This window comes from Opisthocomus hoazin, chromosome 2, assembly GCF_030867145.1.
Source record: "Opisthocomus hoazin isolate bOpiHoa1 chromosome 2, bOpiHoa1.hap1, whole genome shotgun sequence".
Taxonomy (NCBI): Eukaryota; Metazoa; Chordata; class Aves; order Opisthocomiformes; family Opisthocomidae; genus Opisthocomus; species Opisthocomus hoazin.
Window position 1 is genome coordinate 38,957,073 of NC_134415.1, and position 25,307 is coordinate 38,982,379.

At 54.7% G+C, this 25,307-nt stretch overlaps 1 protein-coding gene across 6 annotated transcripts in view; it reads left to right on the forward strand.

Annotated features, from left to right (window-relative positions):
• The first annotated feature begins 3,092 nt into the window (after window positions 1-3,092).
• The window catches only part of LOC104333601 (cullin-9), a 36,190-nt gene continuing 13,975 nt past the window's right edge, over window positions 3,093-25,307 (forward strand). For 5 of the 6 annotated variants that reach the window (XM_075413286.1, XM_075413287.1, XM_075413288.1 and 2 more), the window contains exons 1-24: window positions 3,093-3,273; window positions 3,719-3,779; window positions 4,948-5,556; window positions 6,365-6,519; window positions 6,884-7,417; window positions 15,966-16,104; window positions 17,848-18,038; window positions 18,526-18,883; window positions 19,090-19,291; window positions 19,559-19,766; window positions 19,855-20,048; window positions 20,195-20,412; window positions 20,500-20,731; window positions 21,073-21,178; window positions 21,489-21,716; window positions 21,881-21,971; window positions 22,049-22,220; window positions 22,395-22,500; window positions 22,779-22,874; window positions 22,963-23,138; window positions 23,654-23,787; window positions 23,867-24,043; window positions 24,315-24,430; window positions 24,900-25,082. In XM_075413286.1, the coding sequence (XP_075269401.1) occupies window positions 4,962-5,556; window positions 6,365-6,519; window positions 6,884-7,417; window positions 15,966-16,104; window positions 17,848-18,038; window positions 18,526-18,883; window positions 19,090-19,291; window positions 19,559-19,766; window positions 19,855-20,048; window positions 20,195-20,412; window positions 20,500-20,731; window positions 21,073-21,178; window positions 21,489-21,716; window positions 21,881-21,971; window positions 22,049-22,220; window positions 22,395-22,500; window positions 22,779-22,874; window positions 22,963-23,138; window positions 23,654-23,787; window positions 23,867-24,043; window positions 24,315-24,430; window positions 24,900-25,082 (4,611 nt within the window). In that variant the 5' untranslated portion in view covers window positions 3,093-3,273; window positions 3,719-3,779; window positions 4,948-4,961. Of the gene's footprint in view, window positions 3,274-3,718; window positions 3,780-4,947; window positions 5,557-6,364; window positions 6,520-6,883; window positions 7,418-15,965; window positions 16,105-17,847; window positions 18,039-18,525; window positions 18,884-19,089; window positions 19,292-19,558; window positions 19,767-19,854; window positions 20,049-20,194; window positions 20,413-20,499; window positions 20,732-21,072; window positions 21,179-21,488; window positions 21,717-21,880; window positions 21,972-22,048; window positions 22,221-22,394; window positions 22,501-22,778; window positions 22,875-22,962; window positions 23,139-23,653; window positions 23,788-23,866; window positions 24,044-24,314; window positions 24,431-24,899; window positions 25,083-25,307 lie in introns of those variants that run through there. The other variant, XM_075413291.1, reaches the window with a different exon arrangement.

Below are 25,307 nucleotides of genomic sequence, written 5' to 3' on the forward strand. Positions count from 1 at the left end.
GAACATGCTTGTTTAACAACCATCAAACAGGTATATTCAAGTAGGATTGATCTGAAAGATACACCTTTGGATTCAGCTGAATTGAATTTGTTTATAGATGGGAGCAGCCAAGTGATTGATGGAATTTGAAGGACAGGATATGCAGCTATTTCTGGAGAAGATGAACTGGAAGCAAAAGCCCTGCCTGCTAGCAGTTCTGTTCAAAAGGCAGAGCTGATTGTGCTAATAAGACCCTTGGAAATAGCAGAAGGAAAGACTGTGAATATGTGGACAGATTCTAAATATGTTTTTGGAGTTGTTCATGCACATGGAGCAGTTTGGAAGGAAAGGGGGGTTCTTTCATCACAGGCAACACCACATAAATATGGAGAAATGATAAAATTATTACAGGTTATAGATTTACCTCAACAAGTGGCAATTCTGCTTTGTAAAGCTCATAAAATTGGGAATGCTTCTGAAGCTGTTGGAAATCAACAGGTGGACATGGTAGCCAAAAGAGCAGTGGAAGAACAGATTTTGTGAATATTGCCTGAAAGGTATAAAGATTTGGAAGGACCATGGACCTACAACAAAGAGGATGATCAATTAGCCAAATGCTAAATGTGGAGAAGAATAAAGAAGGATGGTGGATCCCAGAAGATGATTGAGTGGGTAGTGCCTTCAAATATCATGAGAGAACTCATGGAAAAGGAACACAGAGGAACACATTGGGGAGTAAAGGCTTTTATGGATAATGTTAAACTCCACACTTTAAGTGTAGAAATGGCAAGTATAGCTAAGAGTATTGCCAAGAAGTGTGAAATCTCTCAGCGAAATAATCCCCAGATTCAACCTCCATCTGGGAAAGCTAAAAAGGGAAATAGTCCTGGTGATTACTGGCCAATAGACTTCTCAGAATATTCCAGGAAACTAGGTATTGGTATTTCTTGGTGTTAGTAGATACTTTCTCTGGATGGCCAGAAGCCTTTCCCTGTCACACTGATCAGGCTAGAGAGGTAGTTAAGTATTACTGAAAGAAATAATTCCTCATTTTGGAATTCCAGTTGGGATATCTTCAGATGGGGGACCTCATTTTGTAGCAAAAATAATTCAGTCATTGGCAATAACATTAGAGATAAGGTGGGATTTACACACACCATGGAGGCCCCAACCTAGTGGGAAAGTACAAAGAATGAATCCGACAATTAAAAGGCAATTGAATAAAATTTGTCAGAAAACTTAGCTAAAATGGCCCAATGCTATCCCGTTGGCATTACTGAGAGCAAGAACTACACCAAAGTCCAAAGAAAAGGTTAGCCCATTTGAAATATTATACAGGAAACCTTATCAAAGTATAAATCACGAGCCAGGAACTATGGCATTTCAAAATTGGGTACTGTTTGCCAACTTGACTTGGCAATTGGAATGTTTAGTAAATAACACTGAAAGTGGATTATCGACATTAAACAAACAAGTTCATGTCAATAGTGAAATGACTTTACTACATCAACTGGCCTTAGATATGTTATTAGTCAAAGAAAGAGGATTGTGTGGATATCATAAATTATATAGGGAACAGTTGTGTCCGTATTCCAAATGTGACTGAAGATCTTAATAAACAGATCGACCAAATCAAGAGGGTGGCAAAAGGGATCAGTGAATTGCAAGAAAGTGCAGAAAATACTTGGATAAACAAAATCCTGCAGAACATGGGTAGATGGTCCGTTACAGGATGGTTAGCCAGTTTGGTCCAAAGTTTGATTACAATGATGACTATCACAACTATTATAATGTTGATTGGCTGCATGAAACAAGCAATTATGCAGACTGTTTGTCAGGAACTTAATGGTGATTAAAGAATATGGAAGTCTGAAGTGAACTATTTGAAACTTTCAAAGAGGGGAAATTTCTACCTTGGTGGCTAAGATTTAGGTATAGTTTAACAGGGTGAACTAACAGTTAAGAACAAGGTTATAATTTAAGGATAGTTACTAACTCAAGAAGAAGCATCTGAGTAGCAGCTGGTGTTCCAGATACAGAACACCTGATGGTTACAGACCTGTTCAACCCAGGAGATGGCTGGCAGGTGGAAGGTGTTGAATCATCTCTAATCAGAAGAGCAAACACTTGGTATCTTTAACCAAGGACATGCTGGAGCAACTGGACCTTGAGGAGGACACTTAATTGGGATGTTCTATGTATGTTGCAAACTTAGCAGGAGAACTGAGAAGTCATGTATCCTTAGTCAAACTACCCTTATTATAATCCTAAAAATCACACCCCCTGAGCTGGAGACCTTGGCCTAGGCAAAGACCCTTATGCGCTGAGCATGCCTAGTGAGCTTTAGGAGTACTGTATCTTTACACTGAGGTGAGACGGGAACGAACCCAGGGTAGTTAGGAGGGTATGGCTAACACGCAGTACTAACATTTTTTTACTGTATAAATATGCAATGTACTTGTCAGTGTGTGCACTTGATTTGTGGACATCTTCCACCTTGCACCCTTTGCAGAATACGAGAACGTGTCCTGTCTAAACACAACTTTGGGTGTTTTGGGAGTTATTTTAAAGTTCAGGTACCATCACAACCCAGGCCCTGCCGAGGGCGAGTGTTGTTCTTGCTGAACCAAGCCAAACAAGGCAGGGAGGGGTGTGCGGGGCTGAAATTACCCCTGAAGCCCAGGCCTGAAGAAGTCGCCGGACTGCAGTTTTTGGTTAACACTGAGTTTGCCACAGCGTTGGTGCTGACATTACATGCCTTCAGCATTCCCTTCCCCTACCCTGCAAGAGTCCTTAACCGAGTTTGTTAACACCAGAGAAACCCCACCAACCTTCTCTCCAGCTCCCAACCTCCTTTTGTCCTCGTTTCTAGCATCAGATAGGAGAACCAGAGATATTCTGATTTTTCACCCTGTTCTGTCCCTCGCACTCATTGCATGGGGGGGGGGGGGGCAGAGGCCTTGTGACAGGCGGCCGCAGTGCGCCACCACGAACGGCCGCCCCGCTCGCAGGGGCCGGCCCAGGCCCGCGCCCCTCCCCCTCCCCCCGCAGCAGGCCGGGCTGTCGGGCCGCCCCCGGGGGAGCCACATGCGGGGCGGGGCGGGGCGGCTCCTCTCGGCAGCAGGCTGCGGCCCGGTCCGCTAGCACGGCGGCCCCGAGGGCCGCGGAGCACGCAACGGCACCGCCCGCCCCCTCCCCTCCCCTCCCGCGAGGTCTCATAGCCCTCGCCGCCACCCGTAGCGGGCGTGGTCCGCGTGCCCGGGACCCGGAAGTGGGGAGCTGCGGCGGCTACAGGTGCGGGTGGCGGTGCGGCTCCGCGGGTCTCCCCGCGTCTGGGCTGTTGGCGGTGCGGGGACGGGGCTCCCCGAGGGTTTAAGCAGTCCGGGAAGGGAGCTGCGGGCTCGGGTGTGCCTCGGTCGTCCTGCGCCCCGCAGCTGGCGCGTCGGCGGCCCCGAGTCCCGGTTCTCCCCGGCCTCGCTGGGGTTCCCGTTGGGCCCGGTCTGACAGCTCTGCTCCGGAGAGGCAAAATTTTACCTGCTGAATGCCGTGACGTGGGGACGGGGTGAAGCTATCAAACGAAATGGTGCTTCGCAGAGACTGTTGTTTTGCTGTGGTTGTTATTTTATGTGAAACTCTCGGGGTGGGGTTTTTTTGTGCGCTGTACGGCTGTTTGGCTAAAGGTGTGGGTTCTAAACACTGTTACAAAGCACAGGAGAAGAACTTGGTCCTTTTGTTACAGGGAGACTGCAAGAAGATTCCCAGCTAGCTTACTGGAAACTCCAAGGAAGGCACAGCTGAAGGTAGGTATGAAATTCTCAGGAGCTCAGGCTTCTCTCGGCACCTGGGAAGCATCTTTAATGTGCTTGTCGTTGTCTCCGACAGTCGTGTCTTCTTCAGTTCTGCATGGATTGACTATGTCCTATGTATGTTAACTCCTTTTTTAAGAATCAGTTGTGTCACCATCAGCCGGACGACGCGTTGCTTCACTGCTTCTCTTGCTAGTGTGCGTGAGAGACAAGAAGAGGGCCTGTGCGTGTGTTTGCACTACCACTTGCCCAACCTCCCTTGAGAACCTTCTCATCAGACTCTGGTCTGGCATCCTTTGTGGTAGTGAAGTCAGCCCATTGTGTGTGGAATTGTCTACAGTTGGCCAGCTGCTTGCTGGCAGTCAGTCTTGAGCAGCAGATTGCTTCCTGCTCCTCTCTGCATAGAAGAAAGCAGAGAAGTGTCACGTCGTCTACTTTGTAGTCCTAAGATGTGGGGAACAGTCGGGCAGCAGAGTAGTAATCTTTTAATTTTGTTGAATTTGCCTATTGACTAAACACTGTAAAGGCAAAGAATGTCTGAGAGGAGGCCAAGGAGGAAATACCAAGTGGCTGCTAGATAGTGACCTGATATGATGTATATGAACTTGATCTGAGAAATTGCTGGTTATTTTCTTCAGGGCCTAGTGACTCAAATTAAGTTTAGCTCCACAGTGAGAGGGAGTGTCCGCCTGAAGCCTTGAGCTCTAGGTAAACTTGCAGTCTGAACAGATGTAAATGGTAAATAACGAGAGGGAAGACAGAAAGGTAAAAGCAGCAACCTGCGCAGAATCACGTTGTGGACAGTGGCAGGAATGAGAACAGGACCCAGGCCTCCCTCCTGTCATTACTTGCTGTCTTATAAGAGGATCTGAATGGGTCCATTTTGCCTTGGGTTTTTTGAGGAGAACCGCTTTCTGTGCATGCCAGTAGTGCTGGGGACAGGGTTTGTTTATGAAATGCTGGCTTATTTTCTTGGAGGAGGGGTGTGAGCTTTTGCAAAATGGGTTTTTCTTCAGAGAAGTATCCTGGGTGCAGGATCTCAGGGTCAAAAGCTATACCTCAGGCACTTCTACTGTCAAGCAACTGAGGTGCTTGCTTGTGTTTCCCCTGGCGTGCAGCTCAGAAATACAAGCTTGCTCCTGCTTCCCCTCTGTCTCTGCAGGCACGTTTCCTGTCATGGTGGACGAGAGGCGTGATGGCAGCCTGCTTGTGCACCTGGGACCCAACCTGCAGGCCCACCCGGAGGAGGTGCTCCGGCAGCGGCGGGGCCACGACGGCCAGCTGGAGTATCTGATCCAGTGGTGTGTTGTCAGCCTGGAAGAGAGAGCGGTGGGCGGCAGCGGTGCCTGCTCTGCAGAGACCAAGCCGGAGAACATCTCGATGTGGATGTCTGCTGAAGAAGTCTGCGCCAGCTGCCCAGCGCTGCTGGGCAAGAGGGAGCTGGCAGGGCCACGGGTGAAAGAGGAGAAGGCAGCCAGTGCATTGGGTGCAGATGTGCCGCTGGATGAAGCCTCGCTGCTGGAGATGAAGGCTGATGTCAGGAGCCTGGTGCGGCGAGCTGGGCGGCAGATGGCCAAGAGTGGGGCCCCCAAGTCTGCTGTCCTCAACACCATCCACGTGCTGAGCGCATATGCCAGCATCGGCTCGCTGGCAGGTGCCTTCAAGGAGACGGGAGCCCTCGACTTGCTGATGGAGATGCTGTGCCACAAGGAGCAGCAAATCCGCCGCAGTGCCGGCAAGATGCTGAGGGCCCTGGCTTCGCATGACGCAGGTGGGGGCTGGTGCTGCTCGGTGCCACTGAGGAGGTGCTGGTGGGCAGCTGAGGGGTGCCAGGCCTGTCGCAGGTGTGGGATGCCTGGGAAGCAGTGTGTCTCGGGGCTCGTTGGCGAGAGGGGAAGGATCAGAGTGGAGCTTCCAAGCGGCTCCCTGGTCATAGTTGTCTGGGGTGCTCTAAGACTTGGGAGCTCTTTCCCCTGATGGGTTCCTGAGCTGGGATGCTGACTAACTGTTAGGAGGACTTATGCCAAGGGACTTGGCAGGGCGTTGGGGTGTCTCTGCTGCATGCTGTGAGTTGGAAAGGCTCTGGCCCGTTCTTGGCAGGGAGCCTTTCCTCAGGCGCTGGTGGGCAGGGGCCTGGTCCTCACCCAGTCCTCTCATTTGAGAGGAGCTGCTGTGGCTTGGAAGTCCCCAGTGAGGCTTGGGTGCACCTGGGAGGTTGCTGGTGGTGGTGTGTTCCAGAAGAGATCTGGCTTTCCCTGTCCTAGTGCCTGAGTTCGTGTGGGTCTCCAGATGAGGGGCTGATTCAGGTTAAAATGTAACTTTTTTCTTCCCTGTATCCCTGTGCTGGTGTCAGTTACTTGGGGTTGCTCCTCTGGGGGACTCTTGCAGCTTTAGGCGTGGAAAAAATGCCGTGTTTCTCAGTGGAGCAAAATGTTGTGAAAGCCAGATTGAAGGGCAGAACGTGGTTCTAGGTGACACTGAGCAGCAAAGCTGTTCTTGCCTGCAAGTCCGTGTGGCGCGGGGAAGGTGGGGTGAGGGTTATCTTTATGGGCCCTGGAGGGTTTCTGTTGTTGTTGCAGGCAGCCGGGCCTATGTCCTGCTGTCCCTGAGCCAGCAGGATGGCATTGAGCAGCACATGGACTTTGATGGTCGCTACACCTTGCTGGAGCTGTTTGCTGAGATGATGTCTTCTGAAGAGCAGTGTGTGTCCTTCGAGGGCATTCACCTTCCCCAGGTAGCAGCAGGCCCTGCCAGCCCTGGGCCTGTGGGCTTGCGGGATCTGGAGGGGCGAGAGTGGGGGGCCGGAGCTGGTGTCCTTGTCTGGGCCAGGAGGGCAGCGAGCAGCTGAGCAGGACTGGGTGTAGGGAGAGCTGGCACAGGATCTGGGCCTGGCTTGAGGGTGAGGGGTGATGGAGAGGCGCATGGAGAGCCTTGTCTCTGAGGAGGGTGATGAGGGTGGGCTGAGAGGTCTCCGCTGCTGCCTGCTGGTGCGGAGCTATCACGGGAGCCTGTTGACTGTGGATGAGCTGGTGGCTGGGGGCGAGCTGGGGGCCGGAGGGGCTCCTCAGGCTTGGGTCTGACAGCCGTGCTTATTGCAGATCCCCGGGAAGCTGCTGTTTGTCCTGGTGAAGCGCTACCTGTGTGTCACTTCTCTCATGGACACGCTGAGCAGTGGCGCGGAGGAAGGAGGGGAGCGGCAGGACTGCGCTGTGGCCAGCCTGGTCGCTGAGGAGAGGAGCCGTGTGAAGCAGGAGTTTGAGTTCAGCATGGCCATGGCCAACCTCATCTTGGAGCTGGTGCACGTGATGGGCTGGGACCACAGCCACGAGGCAGAGCTGGTGCCCCAGCAGGACCTGCGGCCTCGCACCACCCACTCCATCTTCCAGCCCAAAACCCCAGCCTGCACCGCTGCCCAAATGCCTGTGCTCACTTCAAATCGTGGTCGTCGCAAAAAGCAGGGTCGTGCCTTCCTGACCCGGTCAGACTTCTCAGACCGCAGTGGCTATGTGGAGTACTTACAGGCAAACCTGGTGCGCGGCACGCGGGTGCGCTTGCTGGAGGACTCTGGTGATGTTAGAGCTGGGGAGGAAGGCGAGTTTCTTCAGAGCACTAACAGCATGCACACAGCGCAGGTAGGTCGCTGATGGAAGTAGTCTGGCTGGGATGGCAGAGGGGAGTGACAGGGGTGACAGGGGTAACAGATGATTCCCTAACGATGTGCAGGAAGTTGGATAATAGGCGTATCATAATTAGGGCACTGTCTGCGTCTGCCTAGCAAAGAAGTCACTTTTCAGAGCTGGAAGGTCCAGAGGAAAGCTAGTGTGTGGTTTATCGTGGGCTGTCCTGCTAAGATTTCTTAGCCTGGTGGCTATATCCTGCCTCCCAGGAACAGTCCCTAGCTCTGGTTTGATCTTGGGGGGGTGGCTTGGGAACAGGCTAGCTGGCATAGACAAGTAACACAGCAAAAGGCGATCGAAGGTCTTAAGCCTTGGTATGTGAGTTACAGTACTTACGGCATTCTGTTGTTCTAGCTGGGTTGGACGCAGCCTGCATAGCTGTTTCTTTTGATCTGCAAGTATATGCCAGGATCTGTTTCCTTTTAAAAACGCACTTTGGGTGGGTAGACCTTAAATGAGAGTTTGTGTTGAAAAGAGCTGTTAGAGCTGCATATTTGCAGTTGAGTTGTGAAGTTTGTGCCAGAGATTAGGGAAAAGGCCTCAATATTTGAGGAGTGGGAGGAATCATGGAATACTTTGGGTTGGAAGGAGCCTTCAAAGGTCGTCTAGTCTTAACCTCCCTGCAGAGAGCAGGATCAACTGGATCAGGTTGCTCAGAGCCCTGTCCAACCTGACCTTGAATGTTTCAAAGGATGGGTCATCTACCACTTCTCTGGGCAACCTGTTCCAGTGTTTCACCACCCTCATTGTAAAAAATTTCTTCCTCATATCCAGTCTGAATCTACCCTCTTTCAGTTTAAAACCATTACCCCTTGTCCTGTCACAACAGGCCGTACTAAAAAGTTTGTCCCCACCTTTCTTACAAGCCCCCTTCGGGTACTGGAAAGCAGCTATAAGGTCTCTCTGGAGCCTTCCCTTCTCCAGCCTGAACAGCCCCAACTCTCTCAGCCTTTCCTCATAGGAGAGGTGCTCTATCCCTCTGATAATTTTTGTGGCACTTCTCTGGCCCCGTTTAAACAGGTCCATGTCTTTCCTGAGCTGAGGGCTCCAGAGCTGGATGCAGGACTCCAGGTGGAATCTCACCAGAGCAGAGGGGCAGAATCACCTCCCTTGCCCTGCTGACCATGTTGCTTTTGATGCCGCCCAGGATACTGTTGGCCTTCTGGGCTGTGAGTGCAGATTGTCGGCTCACGTCCAATTTTCATTTACCAGTACTCCCAAGTCCTTCTCGGCAGGGCTGCTCTCAATCCCTTCATGCCCCAGCCTGTATTGATACACCAGGGATTGCTGTGACCCAGGTGCAGGAGCCTCTTCTTGGCCTTGTTGAACCTCATGAGGTTCACATGGGCCCACTTCTCAAGCTTGTTCAGGTCTCTATGGATAGCATCTCTTCCCTGTGGCGCATTGACTGTACCACTCAGTTTGGTGTCATCTGCAAATTTGCTGAGAGTGCACTCAATCTCACTGTCTACGTCATTGATGAAGGTTTAAACAGTACTGGTCCCAGTACAGTTCCCTGAGGGAGGCTACTCGTTACTGATCTCCATCAGGCCATTGAGTTGTTGACCACTACTCTCTGGAGGCAACCATCCAGCCAGTTCCTTGTCCACTCAATAGTCCATCTATCAAATCCATATCGCTTCAGTTTAGAGAGAAGGATGTGGTGAGGGACTGTGTCAAAGGCTTTACAGAAGTCCAGATAGATGACATCCATAGCTCTTCTCTTGTCCATTGATGCAGTCACTCCATCATAGAAGGCCATTAGGTTGGTCAGGCAAAACTTGCCCTTGGTGAAGCCATGCTGGCTTCTTGAAATCACCTCCCTGTCCTCCATGTGCCTTAACATATCTTCTAGGAGGATCTGTTCCGTGATCTTCCCAGGCACAGAGGTGAGGCTGATGGATCAGTAGTTCCCAGGGTCCTCCTTCCTACCCTTTTTAAAAATGGGCACAGTGTTTCCCTTCTTCCAGTTACCAGGGGTTTCACCTGACTGCCATGACTTTTCAAATATCATGGAGAGTGGCTTGGCAACTACATCAGTCAATTCCCTCAGGACTATGATGAATCTCATTGGGCCCAATAGACATGTTCAAGTTCCTCAGGTGGTCTCGAACCTGATCTTCTCCTACAATGGGAGGGACTTTGCTGTCCCAGTCCCTGCCTTGAGGTACATCCACTCGAGAGGTGTGGAAAGAGAGGTTGCTAGTGAAGACTAAGGCAAGAAAGTTGTTCAGTATCCCAGCCTTCTTATCTGTTGTTACCAGTTTACCAGTCTTGTTCATCATGGGGAGTAGACTTTTTTTGACCTTCCTTTTCTGGCTGACATACCTACAGAAGCCCTTCTTATTAATCTTGGTGTCCCTTGCCAAGTTCAGCTCCAGCTGCGCCTTTACCTTCCTGACCCTATCCCTACACCACTGGGCAATGTCCCTATACTCTTTCCAGGTTACCTGTCCCTGCTTCCACTGCAGGTGCATTCCATTTACTTCTTGCCCTTTCATTTGACCAGCAGGTCATGACTCAGCCATGCTGGTCTCTTGCCTTCACAGAATCACAGAATGGTAGGGGTTGGAAGGGACCTCTGTGGATCATATGGTCCAACCCCCTGCCGAAGCCGGGTCACCTACAGCAGGCTGCACAGGACCTCGTCCAGGCAGGTCTTGAATATCTCCAGAGAAGGAGATTCCACAACCTCCCTGGGCAGCCTGTTCCAGTGCTCCATCACCCTCAGAGGGAAGAAGTTCTTCCTCATGTTCAGATGGAACTTCCTGTGCCTCAGTTTGTGCCCATTGCCCCTTGTCCTGTCACTGGGCACCACTGAAAAGAGTCTGGCCCCATCCTCCTGACACCCACCCTTCAGATATTTATAAGCATATATTAGGTCCCCTCTCAGCCTTCTCTTCTTCAGGCTGAACAAGCCCAGCTCCCTCAGCCTCTCCTCGTAGGGGAGATGCTCCAGTCCCCTCATCATCTTTGTAGATGGACTCTCTCCAGTAGCTCCTCATCTTTCTTGAACTGTGGAGCCCAGAACTGGACGAACTACTCCAGATGGGGCCTCACGAGGGCAGTGTAGAGGGGAAGGAGAACCTCCCTCGACCTACTGGCCACACTCCTCCTAATGCACCCCAGGATTCCATTGGCTTTCTTGGCAGCCAGGGCACACTGCTGGCTCATGGTCAACCTGTCGTCCACCAGGACACCCAGGTCCCTCTCCACAGAGCTGCTCTCCAGCAGGTCCACCCCAAGCCTGTACTGGTGCATGGGGTTGTTCCTCCCCAGGTGCAGGACCCTGCATTTGGCTTTGTTGAACCTCATCAGGTTCCTCTCTGCCCAACTTTCCAGCCTATCCAGGTCTTGATGAATGGCAGCACAGCCTTCCGGTGTGTCTACCACACCTCCCAGTTTGGCGTCATCAGCAAACTTGCTGAGGGTACATTCTAACTCTTCATCCAGGTCGTTGATGAAGAAGTTAAACAAGACTGGGCCGAGTACTGACCCCTGGGGGACACCACTAGTTACAGGCCTCCAACTAGAGTCAGCACTGCTGATGACAACCCTCTGAGTTCTGCCATTCAGCCAGTTCTCAATCCACCTCACTGACCACTCATCCAGCCCACACTTCCTGAGCTTCCCTAGGAGGATGTTATGGGAGACAGTGTTGAAAGCCTTGGTGAAGTCTAGGAAGACAACAATCGTTTTCTGATTTCTTACACTTGGGGATTGAGAGCTCTTGTGCTCTGTGAAAAGTGTCCTTAAAGGTCTCCCAGCTGTGTTCTGCTCCCTTGTCACTGAGGGTAGTTTCCCAGGGAGTCCCGTTGACTAACTCCTTGAACAGCTGGAATTTTGCTCTCCTAAAATTCAGAGTCCTGACTTTACTCTTTGCCTCAGGACTGCAAACTCCAGCAGTGCATGATCACTGCAGCCCAAGCTGCCTCCAATCTTAATGTCTGTAATTAGCTTGCGTGCTTTGGTGACCAACAGGTCCAGTACTGCATCTCCTTTGGTAGGGCTGTCTATTACCTGGCCTAAGAAATTATCTTCAGTGCACTCCGGGAGTCTCCTGGATTGCCTGTAGCTCCCCGTGCTACTTTTCCAGCCGATGTCAGGGTGGTTGAAGTCCCCCAGCAGGATGAGGGCCTGTGAGCACAATCCCTCCTATAGCTGGAGTAAGAAGACTTTGTCAATAGGCTTCTCTTCATGGGGAAACCTGTAGTAAACATGACCACAAGATTCCTTTTGTTGGCTTGGTGTCCAATTCTCAGCCTAAGGCATTCAGCTCTTGCCACTCCCAGAATATCTTGCTAGTGTATGGGTCAGTGCTGCAGCAGCAGGGCTTGGACTCAGGCCTGGGGATGGGAGAGCATTTGAGTGTGGTTCCAGCATTTTTTTGGGCATGGGGAGGTGTGTGCTCCTGCTTAGACCTTTTTCTTGAGTCCTTCTTCTCAGTCCTGAAGGCTGCGCATGTTCAGTGAGAGCTGAGATTTTGACTATGCAGTGGGGAGCCGGTGGGCTTTGGACGTCACTCTAATCTATGTATGGTTATTTCTGCAGGCTGTCTGCTGATCTTGCACTTTGGCCATGCTTTTGAGCTTCCCAGACACTGCAGCTAGAGGCACAATTTCTGTCCTCTTAAAAATCAAGCTTCAGCTGGCTGTCATCCGTAGATAGAGGGCTATCTCTGCTCATCTCCTCTGCTCAGTCCAGGATTGTGTTGGCTGCAAACAGGGCTATAATTCAGTTCATGAAATTGTTATTAAATCGAGATAGTATTTATGTTAGTACAGTATTTATTAGGTGTATAAATATCTGAATATTGTATAATATAGTATATATTGGATAGTATTTATTAAATTGAGATAGCCACTTCAGTTGGTCATAGCTGCACTTCCGTGCTACTTCACCCAGTGCTCAAAGGCTTCCCTACTCAAAGCTGATTTCTGCGGATATAGGTGGTCTGCAAACAGACTTCAGTGCCACGCTAGTGCAAAGCTCTGTGTTGCTGATACTCAAAAATCAGTGGCTGAGAAGCCTCACTCTGGTATCTGTAGAAATGAGTGATTCCTAATGCTCTTTCAAATCTCTCTTGCTGTAACTTAAAGTTCATTACCAATGTTTCCAGAGAGGAGGTGGAGAATGTGACATTACCTTCTGTGTGTTTGAAAACCATCTTCTTTAAATGTACTTTCAGCTTTGGTTAAGCATGAGATTCTCTAGCCTTCCTGTACTACAGCCCGTTTTATTTTGTGGAATGCCTTTGTTTTCATTTACAGCCAAATAAGAATTAGCCAATTAAAAACACTAAACACTGACATCTCTTTTCTCTTATTGTCTCTCTTTACTTTCTTGTGCACAGGGAAATTGTGTGAATATTCTTTCAGATTTTTTCCTCAGCCAGTTACAGACTGCTTCTTCCTTCTGATACTCTTCTGCTTATTCAGTGAGAACTGCTTTTAGGATGAATTTTTCCAGTAGCCTTTCAGTAACTTTAACTTACTCTGGTCCAGGCTTCTTAACTGCCTGCTAGTTTTGGAGCACTTCTTGTGGATGTAATTCAAACCAGCAGCTTAAAATGCTCCGAAATGTGTGTGTGCAAGAAGGGTGCTTCCAGCCTGATCTGCTTGTTTGGTGGTGGATATTACCAGTATGTGCTTATATTGGGAGAGCGTAACTGTTAGGGCAGCCTGTGCTGTACAAATATGGCTTGCGCATCTTGTTTGCTCTTTCTTCTACTCCTGTTCTTCCGCCTTCATGTTCCTAAGTTCTTGAGTTCTGTTGAGCAGATTTCTTGCCCACAGTTCCTCTACTCAGTCACTTTCTTCTTTGGTTTAATGATTTACCGTGTGATGCCCTGTGCTTTACTGAAGTTGACAATTGAAATTTTTTTTTCTTTTAATCTAGAAAATCAATTACTTCACCAAAGAAAGCTAATGCGTCAGTCTGTCAGAACTGAAACTTGAAGCAGGTTTACCTGTTAATTCAAATTTACTGTTTACCTTGAAACCTTTTGTTGTTCTTTCCACTAAAATATGCTTTAATAGTTTGCATACTACTGAAGTCAAGAAGTTGTAATGATGATTTATTTAATGGATTTTTTTTTTTTCTCAAATTAGAAGCACTGGCTTTAGTGTTTGTCAGTCACATCAAAACACCAGTGAATAACCTGAATCATTCCTGCTTTCTGACTGTGCTTCTGGTAGATTACATGGCATGTCTTTCATCTGTCTCTTCCAAACTGATTTTGGTTCTCCCTCAGTTGTGGCAGCTTCTGGATTTGCGTTCTTCTACTAGTTATCAGTTTACTTTGCTTTCTTTTGTGTTTACTCAATATTCAAGTAACATACTTTTCTAGTTTTGGACCGTGCATAGATGATTTTTCATTTCAGGCCCCCTCAATTGAATAACTGCTTTGCATCTTATTTTTAAGTGGTTGATAAACCTTTTGTCTTTTATAACCTAGTCTGTAAAGATAAAGAGCAAAGGAAATACGTTTCCTACTGATTCTCTCTTTGTCCTTATGCTCCTTGATTTCTAAGATTTGTGTTTTTCTCAAATTCAGTTTTCTATTTCTTGTAAGCTTGTACTTGCTTTTACTCTTAAATGTAATTGGACACTTGGAAAGAGCACCAAGATCATTTCACATTTTTCTCCTGTTGCCTGCGATACAAATTTCAGAGGGTTTTTTTGTTCACTGTTGAGCTGAAGTGTACTGTTAACGTCCATTCGCTTTGTCCAGTTGGTCCCTTGGGTTCTTTCTCCTGTTTATTTTTCTTTTTAATTAGGTTGAATGAACTTGCAATTGCTCCATTCAGGCTTATTTTCAAGAATAATCTTTTGTAAGGCTCACACTACTGGCAAAACTAGATCTAAGTGGTAATTAACATTCAGTGAAGAAGTTTGGCTGTTGTATTTGGAAATAGCTAATTTCTGCAGCTATTAATGTTCCTTGACCTCCAGTCTGCCTGGGAAGTTTGGAATGTACATGCAGTCTTTGACGGTGTTGCTTTTTACCCTGCTTTTTATGTTCATATCTGTGTATGTGTCTGTAGCAGTTTGCTAAGAGTTATGTGAGAAACTTGCGAGTCAAACCATTCAATGAGATTTTTATTCACAGGGAGAAACCAGGAATCAAACATCTCACATTCATCTTTATAATGACATCTCTTGACCGTCGTTGCGTTTCTGGGCCTTTGCATCAGTCTCTCTTTGAAGGGAAACTTGATTTTTATCTCTGTTCCTCTTTCTACCTTGTGTATCACACTTGCTTCATATTGACAGTTTATCTGCTGGTGACTACTGAGTTCAAGCTATGAGAACTGCTTCTCCCTGGTCTTGTTAAAATTTAGATCCTTTCCTTTTTGATGTGTTCTGCTTTTGTAGCTCATCCTGCCTGAGGCTTGCTGTCAGTCTCCTGTGTGCACAATGCAAATTCATGTGCATTTTTGATGGAGGCAAGTCCATCATGAGTCTGTTTCCTGCCTCCTCTCGTCTTTCCTTTGTTGCTCTGTTTTCTGTTGCTTTCTTCGCCTCTCCAAAGCAAAAGTTTCACTGTTGTGTCTGGGCCTTCAGTCATATCTTTCCATGACTACTGTGAGATGATATTTGGTACGTAACTAATTTAGATCAGGGATGCATTGAAGACTAATTGGTGTTGTGTGTGGAGTTTAACTTAATTTCCTTCCATGTAGTACTTTCTTAAAGTCTCTCAGCATCTTATCTCTTTAGCTCTCCAGCACAATGGACTTCTAGTAGCATTGGTGTAACTCCAAAAGCGCTCAGTGAAGCAGGCAATCCGTTTGTTTTTCTGCTGTTTTTTTAAGTTATTGACATCTACTTGCTGTTGCTGGGTCCTCCTTCTGCTCAGAAGGTTAAATGTAAAACTACAGTATGAAAAGCCATAAAAAACATCCTTTTGATTTTGAGAGGCAACTTGGACAAAGCACAGGAAACAATTGCCTTCTCTGAGATATGCTTGTCAAGAGCCCAAAACCTGTCTGAGAGGGTTGATGAATGACCAAGGTGTAAAAGTATACCCAATAGAAAGTAAAGTCAGAGTAAGAAAAATAGTTTTATTTACATTTGCATTCACTAAGTGGTTTGTGCCTCAAGACCCTTCATATACAGCTCATCTGCCTCGAGGTAGCATTGGTTGAGTTCTTCTGTTGTATGGTTTTCCCAAGGCACCTGCTGCTGAGCACTTCTGGAACGGGCCTGCTTAACTGGATGCACTCCTGTCACTGCTGCTGTGCTAGATGAGATCTGTAGTGACTACAGGCAAAGCTGATGTTTTTAATAAAGATCCAGGTGTAACAAGGGAAACAAGTTAATAAAGGTGGTATGCTTAAAAATTAGACAATGCGTGTGTGGATATCTGTATGTGAATTAAGAGTTCTTCAGCTTAAGCACTGCTTGCTATCTCCATGCATTTGGGAAAAGAGGGGATAAATGTAGCATGAGGATTGAATAAGTGAGCAAATCTGATCATCTAAATCTGTTTCACCCACAGGTTTTGTGGCAGTCAACAGGACGAACCTACTGGATGTGTTGGCACATGTTGGAGATTATTGGCTTTGGAGACCAGTGGGAAGAACCTGCTGCTCAGGAGAAAGAATATAGTCCAATAGAGAGCTTTAAGCTAGACACAGGTGAGATTATGTCCTGCATGTGTGTGGCTGTATCATCTCTTTCTGATTCTGCTGTGGCATATTTTTGAGTGACGAACTTTACATGGCTAAGAACTTAACAACTAGCAGGTTGGATTTAGAAAGCACTATGAGCTTTTAGTTTGTATGACTGTGTAGAACTGGTTAAGTAATCACATGGCTTGTGGTTGTGTGGAGTATTTTTGAATCCTAGAATTAACTTGCGACTGTCAAAAACTTGTATTTGAATTAGCTGAACAAACTGCCAAAATCAGAACGTAGAATCTCTCTGAGATGAAACTGCTTTAGGCACCCTCAGATTCGCTTAAATAAGTGATGTGAATTTTTAAACAAATTGTTAGCATGTTAATGCTTTTAACTTCATACCACTCAGTTTTGGGCAAAGTGAGCATTAAATGCACTGTTTTCAGAAGACATCTGCAGAATCTCCTAGAATTTGACATTGCTCTTATACTGGAAGCAGATAAAAGGGAAAATCCAGACTTCAGATACCTCTTTCTTGTTCAGCATCTGACATGACTCTGGCCAGGGAAACTTGTTAAAGTAACTCTTTTGTCATGCCCGTGATCTTGTAGGACACCTTTTGGGTAGAGTGATTTGGATTTAACTGCTGCAAGAGACAGAATATACATGAGATCAGCATCTGATTATCTATTTGAAAAATATTCTTGTTGTCAGTTGAAAAGATGGCTTCTTCAATGGCTTCTGCCTCTTGTAACTAAAGACTTAACTACATGTCAGTTTGAAGTGACCGAGTTAAAACAAACTTGGTTAGACTTTGCCTTTTTTCTCAGTTTCTCTGATTTTGGTAGAAGCATGGGCTCCACCTCTGTGTAAAACTCTTTCCAGTCATCATATCCCACATAGAAATTGAATTGAAAAAGTAGATGCTTTCTGCATTGTATCTAGAGAGTTGGATAAATTAGCTCATGTTGACTGATTGTTTGTAATCAGCCGTGCATGTAGTTGCTCTTAGCATGCTTGAGCATCGAGGAGTGAGCTTGGCGTTTCTCTGTTGTGTCCTGAGGTGGTGAATGTCTCCCACTTTCCATTTGCAGAAAGAGCTGCAAGTTGCTGCTTAGCGGATATCAGAAAGTGTATTCATAAATTACCTAGGGAATATCTAACCTATATAATGGATTTTATCTCCCTCTCTTCATTTTTGAATGCATTAGCTAAAAATAACTGTGCAGTCTCATTTTACTTTTGCTTATAAATATTTGCCCTGTTGGCCAGCAGGAGGCATTTGGAAAAGAGAGAAGCTCATGGCAGAATTAAGTTCCTATCCATTGAGTCCTCTAGCATCGTGGGTCAGCTCTGTTTCCGCTTCTGCAGCTGCACGCGGGCCCTGTGGCTTCTGCTGGTGCAGGGTGTCCAAGTGTGTTGCCCTGGGTGGTCCAGGCACTGTGGGAACAGCTTAGGGGAGCAGTGAGCTAGAGGTGCCCATTTCGAGCATGTGCTTTTTCTGTTCTACAGCCCAAAGAGGTTCAAGTGAAGATGGTAATCCCCATCTCTACAGCTTCTGGGGTCTCCTCCCAGTGTGTTCCCCCTCTCTTGCTGCCCTCCTGTCACCTTTGTTTCGCACAGCAGGCTGTGGGACAGTGGGGACCTCTTCTGCCCAGATAGTCCGCAGGAGCTCTTTCCCCGGGGAACATGGGGAGCGTGGCAGAGGACAGGGGAACTGGCAGAGCTGACGGTGCCCTTCCTTGCTCTGCTGTCCTGCAGTGGCGCAGCCGTTTTTCTGGAAGCTCTTTGGGGGTCTGTACTCCCTGCCTTACCTGGGGGAGCAGCCGGCCGAGGCTGCAGAGGCCCTGAGCCGTGCCGAGTGGTGGGAGCTGCTGTTCTTTGTGAAGAAGCTGGAGGCAGAGGAGCAGAAAGAGATCGCCTGTCTCATCCAGCAGGACCAGGGAGAGCAGGTGCGGGCCAGAGCCTGCAGTGGGGAAGCGGGAGGGAGAACACTGGGGAAGGGCCCGGGCCTGGCGGTGGCGATGGCAAGCGTGAGTTGTGCAGGGACAGCCCGGACGGGGCAGAAACGGGAGTGAGAGGAGAAGGTGAGCGGGGGATGGCAAAAGTGTGGGAGCTGGGCACAGCAAAGGGGCGAGGAGAGGTGGGAGGGAAGGCGGTCTCCCGTGACGCTGGGCGAGTGGCTGTGTCCAGCGAGGTCTGGGTAGGCGAGGCGAGCCCAGGGGGTGATGCTGCCGGTTGGGGTTGGGTGGTGAGTGCAGGTGGGAGGCCTGGGCTGGCGGGAGCTGGGCTGGGCACAGCCAGAGGAGGGTGGCCCTGGGGAACGGCCCTGGGGGCCTCTGGCGGTGCATCCTTTCTGTGGGTTCTGGCTCTGGCTGTCACAAGGGGCGCGGGGTCTGTGGCGAGTCCATGAGGGTGAACTTGACCCCGTCTGTGCAGCTGTCGGAGGTGGATGAAGAAGCCCTGATCCAGCTGTCGGTACCTGCGGAGCTGGCCCGGAAGGTGCTGTGGGTCTTGGAGGAGCGGTGCCAGGGCAGCACTCGGCGTGACCTGCACGGCTCCCACGTCTACGCAAAATACTTCCTCGAGAGGGGGACCGAGCAGGGTGGCGGAGGGAGCACTGGGGTGTCCCCGGAGGGTGCCAGCTGCAGGAGTGCTGGCCCTGAAGGCCCGACGGCGAAGGAAGACCTTTCGGCAGCCCCCGCTGCAGCGGCGAAGTCGGATTCCGAGCTGTTCAGCGAGCTCCTTGCGAGCGAAGGGCTGTTCTTCCCAGAGGTGACAGAGGAGCAGGCCAAAGGTAGTTGCCTGCTACGCGTGGGGGCACAGGCACGGTGCTGGAGGCGGCTCCGTTGCCTCGGTGGAGGAAGGCTCTGGGCAGACGTGGGAGGCCAGGCGTGGGGAGGGGGGCCTGTGGGTGCTGGGTCTGCGGGTGCACGGCACCCTGGGAGTTGCGGGGCTGTCGCCGCTGCTCTGACGCCTGTGTCCCTGCCTCCCTCCCGTCAGTGCTGGGCAGCTCCGAGGGGCTGAGCGAGAGGGGCTCGCTGGCCAGGATTGGAGCCGTGGTGGACGTGATCCAGAGCAGCAGCTCAGAGGTGGGGCTGCGCTTAGCCGGGCTGAAGCACATCGTGAAGATCCTGGAGGAGGAGCCTGAGGCCGAGCATCAAGTCGGGAAAGCCTGGGGCGGGCTGGAGGCGAGGACAGTTGGGTGAGCCATGGGGTGCTGCGCAGCCTGCGTGCTGGCTGGGGAGGGCCGTGTGGGCAGCGTGGGGGAGAGGGAGTGTGAAGGCCAGTGTGTTCCTGCATGCTCAGCAGGAAGAGCAGTGGATCTTGTGTCCCTTTGCCCCAGGCAGTCTCATTGCTGGGGTGACCCAGCTGCAGTAGAGCCGTGTGGGCAGGAGAAGGTGACTGGCAGGGCCCGGAGTGCCAGCGGCAGTGCCCAGAGGCTCTTCCTGAGGTGTCTTTTGCCGTGCAGGGAGAAGCTGGTGAAGGTGACAGTGGAGCTGCTGAGCGCTGAGGTGGCCGAGAAGGCCGTGGTGGTGGTGACGCTGCGGCTGGTGGCCGTGCTGATGGCGAAGCACGACTGGCGCGTGCCATTTGCCACGGAGGGCGGCGTGCGGGCGGTGCTGGCCTGCCTGCAGCAGCACGCTGCCTCCGCCCTGGTGCAGCAGGCTGGCCTGGCGGTGAGCGTGGCAGAGTGACGCCGTGGGTGGGCAGCCGTGGGTGTGGCGGAGATGCCCGCTGCCCTCCTGACTGCCGTTGGCCGTGCAGGCCCTGAAGGTGCTGGTGGGAGCTGTGGCCGACGAGCCCGGAGGTGCCGGTGAGAAGCCCTTGCCCCTGAGCCATGCCGACGCGCAGATGATGCGGGAGATCTTTGCCAGCATTGGCTCTGCCTCCAGCGAGGGCTCGGCAAGCCTGCTGAGTGCCATCCCCGCTGCCATGAGCACCATGCAGAGCGTCCCAGGGTAGGGGCAGAGCAAGGACAGTGTCTGGGGCTGGGGGGACCCTGTGTGTGGATGGGGGGGGATAGGATAGAGGTGGGTGGCCTGTGGGTGCAGGGGAGGCTCCGTGCCTGGGGGAGGAAGGCGCCTGCATCGCTCTGTCCCTGCAGGGGCTCGTCGGGCGTGCAGAACGGCTTGCTGGTGGTGAACACGCTGATGGAGAGCCACCGGGGCCTGGCGGAGCAGCTGGCGAGCTGCGGTCTCGCCGCGGTGCTGCAGAGCTGCTGGTGGGACGGGCAGAGCAGCGGCTGCCCTCACGCGACGCTGGCCCTCCGCGCCATCAACTGCCTCGCGGAGCAGCGGCTGCCCCTGGGCCCGCAGACGGCAGGTAGCGTGCGGCCCGCGCCCCGCCATGCCGTGGCCCCGCTCGCGAGGCGAGCGCCCGGGCTGGGCCCCCGTGTCCTTGTCGTGGCAGGCAGAGAGGCCCCGCTGGACCCGAGGGACGTGCGGGCGCTGCTGGGCGGCCTCGGGGACGGCGTCTTGTCCAAGGACGTGGTGGTGGCCCTGGAGCGGCAGCTCTGCGGCGAAGGCCCTGTCCCCTCTGGCGAGGTGGCCCAGCTGCTGCGGGACCGCGGGTGCTTCAGGCTGCTGCTGCGCAGCTTTGAGCTGCTGGAGGCGGAGAAGGGCACGAGCCTGAGCATCCTCAGGTGGGTGCGGGGGGCTTGGTGGGGGTCTGGGGCCTCCACAGCAGGCATGCGAGTGCTGGTGGTGATGCCGGGGGGACACGGGGTGTGCTGGTGGCTCTTGGTGGGGCTGTTGTCCTTCACCGGGGGCAGGTGGGGGTGCTGACGGGGCTATCCTGGGGCACAGGGCCCCGTGGGGGCAGAGCAGCGTGTGCCTGGGTGCTGGTGGGGTGTCGGAGGTGCCTGGGCAGCCTGGGCTCCCCGTCCCTGCGGGTGCCGGCTGTTCCCACAGGGCAGGGAAGCGGGGCTGCCTCTGGCACGGCTGTCTGTGAGCCCCGGCCTGAGTGGACCCCTCCGTGACGCAGGATCCTGAGCAAGTTCCTGGACGGTGACGAGGAGGACGCGCTGCCCTGGCACGAGTGCGTGGAGCCCTGCCTGTCCTCCCTGAGCGCCCAGAGCAGCGACCGGGAGGTGAGGGGGCCCTGGGACTCCCAGCCAGTGGTGGGGCTTTGCCGGCTGTGCCATGCGCCGGCCGGGTCTGGCGCTGGGGCAGCGGGGTCCTTGCCTGCAGCAGCCCGGCCTGGATGTGGCACCGCGCTGGGAGAGGTGGGGAGTGGCCGTCCCGGCGGTGGCCGTGTCACGGTGGACACCGTGGCCATCGCCGTGCCCATCGCTGGGCTCTCCGGGCGCTGTGGCCATGCCAGGGTGGGGGGATGGAGCACGGCAGCACCGCGCTGGTGGGGCCTGGGGGGTTCCCCGCTGACGGCTGCCCGCTCGGCAGGTGGTGCAGGAGGTCGTTGGCTTCCTGCACCGCCTGGCCACCGCCAGCAAGGACTGCGCGGTGGCCATGTGCCGCCTGGGCGCCCGCGAGGCTCTGTCCAAAGCCCTGGACAAGCACAGCATGGCCCAGCCACTGGGGCCAGCCCTGCTCGACCTGCTGACGGGCTGCGAGGAGTGCGCCGGCCTCTACAAGAAGCTGACGAGCAGCATCTTGGCTGGCTGCATCCAGGTGGGCCTGGGCGGGTGCAGCTGCGCCGGGGCTCGGGGTGCTGGGGCCGTGCAGCCGTCCCCGGCACCGAGGGGCAGCCGTCGGCTCTCTGCCTGCCGCAGGCCGCGGTGGGCGAGGGGAGGAGGGCCCAGGACCCCCGGTGAGAGCCTTGCCCCGTCCCGTAGCTGGTGCTGGGGCAGATAGAGGAGCACCGCCGGAGCCAGCAGCCCATCAGCATCCCATTCTTCGACGTCTTTCTGCGCAACCTGTGCCGAGGTGAGAGTGGGGAGCGGGAGCAGGAGCCCGGTGTGTGCCAGGCTGGTGGCTGGAGGCTCCGTGTGCTCTCTCCGCAGGCTCCAGCGTGAAGATGAAGGAGGACAAGTGCTGGGAGAAGGTGCAGGTGTCCTCCAACCCGCACCGGGCCAGCAAGCTCACGGACAGGAACCCCAAGACGTACTGGGAGTCAAACGGCAGCAGCGGCTCCCACTTCATCACTGTGCACATGCAGCGTGGAGTGGTGGTCAGGTGGGCCGGGGCCGGCAGGGCCAGCGGCGTGCGGGGAGGAGGGGGCTGTGGGGCCCCGTGCGCGCCCTGCCCCGGCGCAGGGGTTGCCGAATGCAGGCAGCAGCGCGTGGGGCCGGCAGAGCCGGGGCGGGGAGGTGGGCACTGCTGGGCAGCACCGTGTTTGCCGCGCTGCAGGGAGATGAGCATGCTGGTGGCCAGCGAGGACTCCAGCTACATGCCGTCCCGCGTCGTGGTGCTGGGGGGCGAGAGCCCCGCCGCCGTTGGAACGGAGCTCAACGCCGTGAGTCTCGCACGGGCTGCTCGGGCTGCCGGGCCCCGCGGGAGTGGTGGGCTGTGCTGCGGGAGCCTGCTCCTGGAGAGCTGGGCGCGGGCAGCCCTGTGGCCGGGTCTGCAGCCGGCTGGAGGGCTGGGGCTGTGAGCCGGGAGCGGGGGGAGCCCCGTGGCTGCGCGGGGGCTGCTGGGGGGCAGAGGCCGTGGCTCCAGGGGTGTGGCCCAGGGAGCAGGCAGGGGGGCTGGCGCTCGCTGAGGGCGCGCTGAGGGCTGTCTGTCTGCCTGCAGGTGACCGTCCTGCCCTCGGACAGCAGAGTGATCCTGCTGGAGAACATGACCCGCTTCTGGCCCATCATCCAGATCCGGGTGAAGCGGTGCCAGCAGGTGGGGGAGCCGGGGCGTGGGCCAGGGAGCCAGCAGCGAGGGGCGTCGGGGCCGTGGCTGAGGCACTGAGGGTCGCGCTCTCCCACAGGGCGGCATTGACACACGCGTGCGTGGCATCGAGGTGCTGGGTCCCAAGCCCACGTTCTGGCCCATCTTCAAGGAGCAGCTGTGCCAGCGGACGTTCCTCTCCTGCACTGCTCGGGCCCGTGCCTGGTGCCAGGAGATCTGCCAGGACCGGGGGCGACTGCTGCAGCTCTTTGGCAGGTGAGTTGTCCCCTGGCTGCGCCGTTGCGTCCCCGGCGTCCCAGGGCCTGGGGGGATGGTGCTGGTAGCCCGTGAGGGGAGCAGCCGGGTGTCCCGCCTGGATGGGGAGAGGCCCTTGCTCCTGCCTGGCCGCCAGCGGTCCCAGAGGGCTGGGGCCACCACGGGGTCCTCAGGCTGAAGCTGGCTGGGTGGGCACGGCAAGCCCACTGGAGAGGTGCCTCGCGGGGGCCAGCGGGTCCTGGCCTGGCGGAGGTCGGTCAGGCGAGGCTGGATCTGTCGGCTGCAGGCACCGCACAGAGCCCCAGTTTGGCAGGGGCGGCAAGGGTCCCGAGGGCCAGTGCGGGCAGGGCTGGGGCAGCGAGGGGCCCGGGCTGCTGGGGGCGAGTGGGGCTGCCGAGCCGTCGTGCCCGACGTGGCACAGGGCAGGAGCGACCGCCGGGCTCTGCTTCCCTGGGGGCCCCGTGGCCGCAGCGGGTGCCGGCAGCCCCGTGCGTGCTGCCCGGTCGCCGTTGCAGGCTGAACCGGGCGCTGCAGCACGAGCAGGGCTTCGCCGACCGCTTCCTTCCTGACGATGAGGCGGCCCGAGCCTTGGGCAGGACGTGCTGGGAGGCCCTGGTGACCCCCTTGGTGCAGAGCATCACCAGCCCAGGTACCCCGCGCTCCCGGGGGCCCGTCCACACCATGCCCTGGGCTGAGGTGCCCGGCTCTGAGCCTGCTTGGCCCCGCAGACCCCCGCGGTGTCAGCCCCCTGGCCTGGCTGCTGGGTGAGTACCTGGAGAGCGTGGAGCCACCGCGCTGTGGCGTGGGCTGCGGTGCCGTCTTTGGTTCCCGCGTGCGGCGCCTGACCCAGCTCCTGGTGCACGTGGACCCCGGCGGCCCGGAGGCAGCGGAGGCGAGAGCTGATGGTGAGCGAGGGGCTGCTCTCCCGTGGGGCTGGGAGGGCCGTGGAGCAGAGCCCCGGGCTGTGTCTGTGGGGGTCGGCTGGGGAGCTCTGGGGGGGTCCCGGTGCCAGGAGGCTCCCGAGCGGGGAGGGCTGGTGGCCGTGCCCCCGCAGCGGCCGTGCCTCGCGGCATCTCCTCTGTCCCGCGCCCCGCAGGGAGAGGGGGAGACTGCTGGGGGTCGTCGTGCGGAGCCTGGCCAGGGAGCCGTGCTGAGCCCGGGCTGGTCCCTTGGCAGGCGGGAAGGAGGGGAAGCAGAAGGAGGTGCCGGCCAGGGCTGCGAGGGCGGTGGCGGAGAAGCGGAGCAGCCTGCAGGGCATCGCGCAGTGCTGGCGTGGCGTGGTGCAGCAGCAGGTAGGGCTCGGAGGGGCGGCGGTGGGGCCGGTGAGGGCGCGTGGGGGCCTGCACCGGGTGGGTGTAGGGGGCAGCCGAGGCCGGCGGTGCCTGGGAGCGTGGGGAGGGTGCGGGGCTGTCGCTGGCCTCTGCGGGGCCCAGAGGGGTGTGGGGACACCCTGCCACGCTTGGCACCCCGGCAGGGCTCGGGGGTTGGCCCGGCCCCGTGCCCAGGCTGGTGCTGCGGGGCAGGAGACGGGTACAGTGCAGGGCTGATTCGCTCCTCTGGGCAGCTGCTGCGCTGCTGTCCTGCCCCGCAGCCCCTGCCCAGCCCTTGGGGCTGCGCTCCTGCCTCGCCGCCAGCTCTGGGTAGCCCTTGTCGGCACCGGGGCTGCGGTCGGCCCCTGGCCAGGACCGGGGCGGTTGGTGTTGTCGGAGCGAGCCTGGGGCTGGGGACGTTCCTGCGCCCCTCTCGTGCTGTGTCCCGCAGGTGCAGCGGTTCCTGGAGGCGGCAGGGCAGGCGCCGGACCTGGTGGAGCGGTACTGCGGGCTGTACCAGCGCCTGCGCGGTGCCACGGAGGAGCTCTTTGGGCAGCAGGCCGCCTTCCTGCTGGCGCTGGGCCAGGGCTTCGCAGGGGCTTTGCTGCAGCTCTCCTTCCTCGCCGCCCTGCACGTGAGTCGAGGGAGCGCGGCGCCGGGGCCCCGGGCGCGGGCTGGGGAGGCCTCGGGGCGAGCTGCGGGCAGGAGGTGTCCTGGCCCCCACCGAGCCATGGAGCCCTGCCCTGGACGGTGCCCAACAACTGCGGGTGCGCGGCACCCGTCACGGCGTGACCCCGGCCCCGGCGCGCTCCCGCCTCGGGCTGGAGCCTGGGCACCCCTGGCCCCTGCCTGAAAGCCC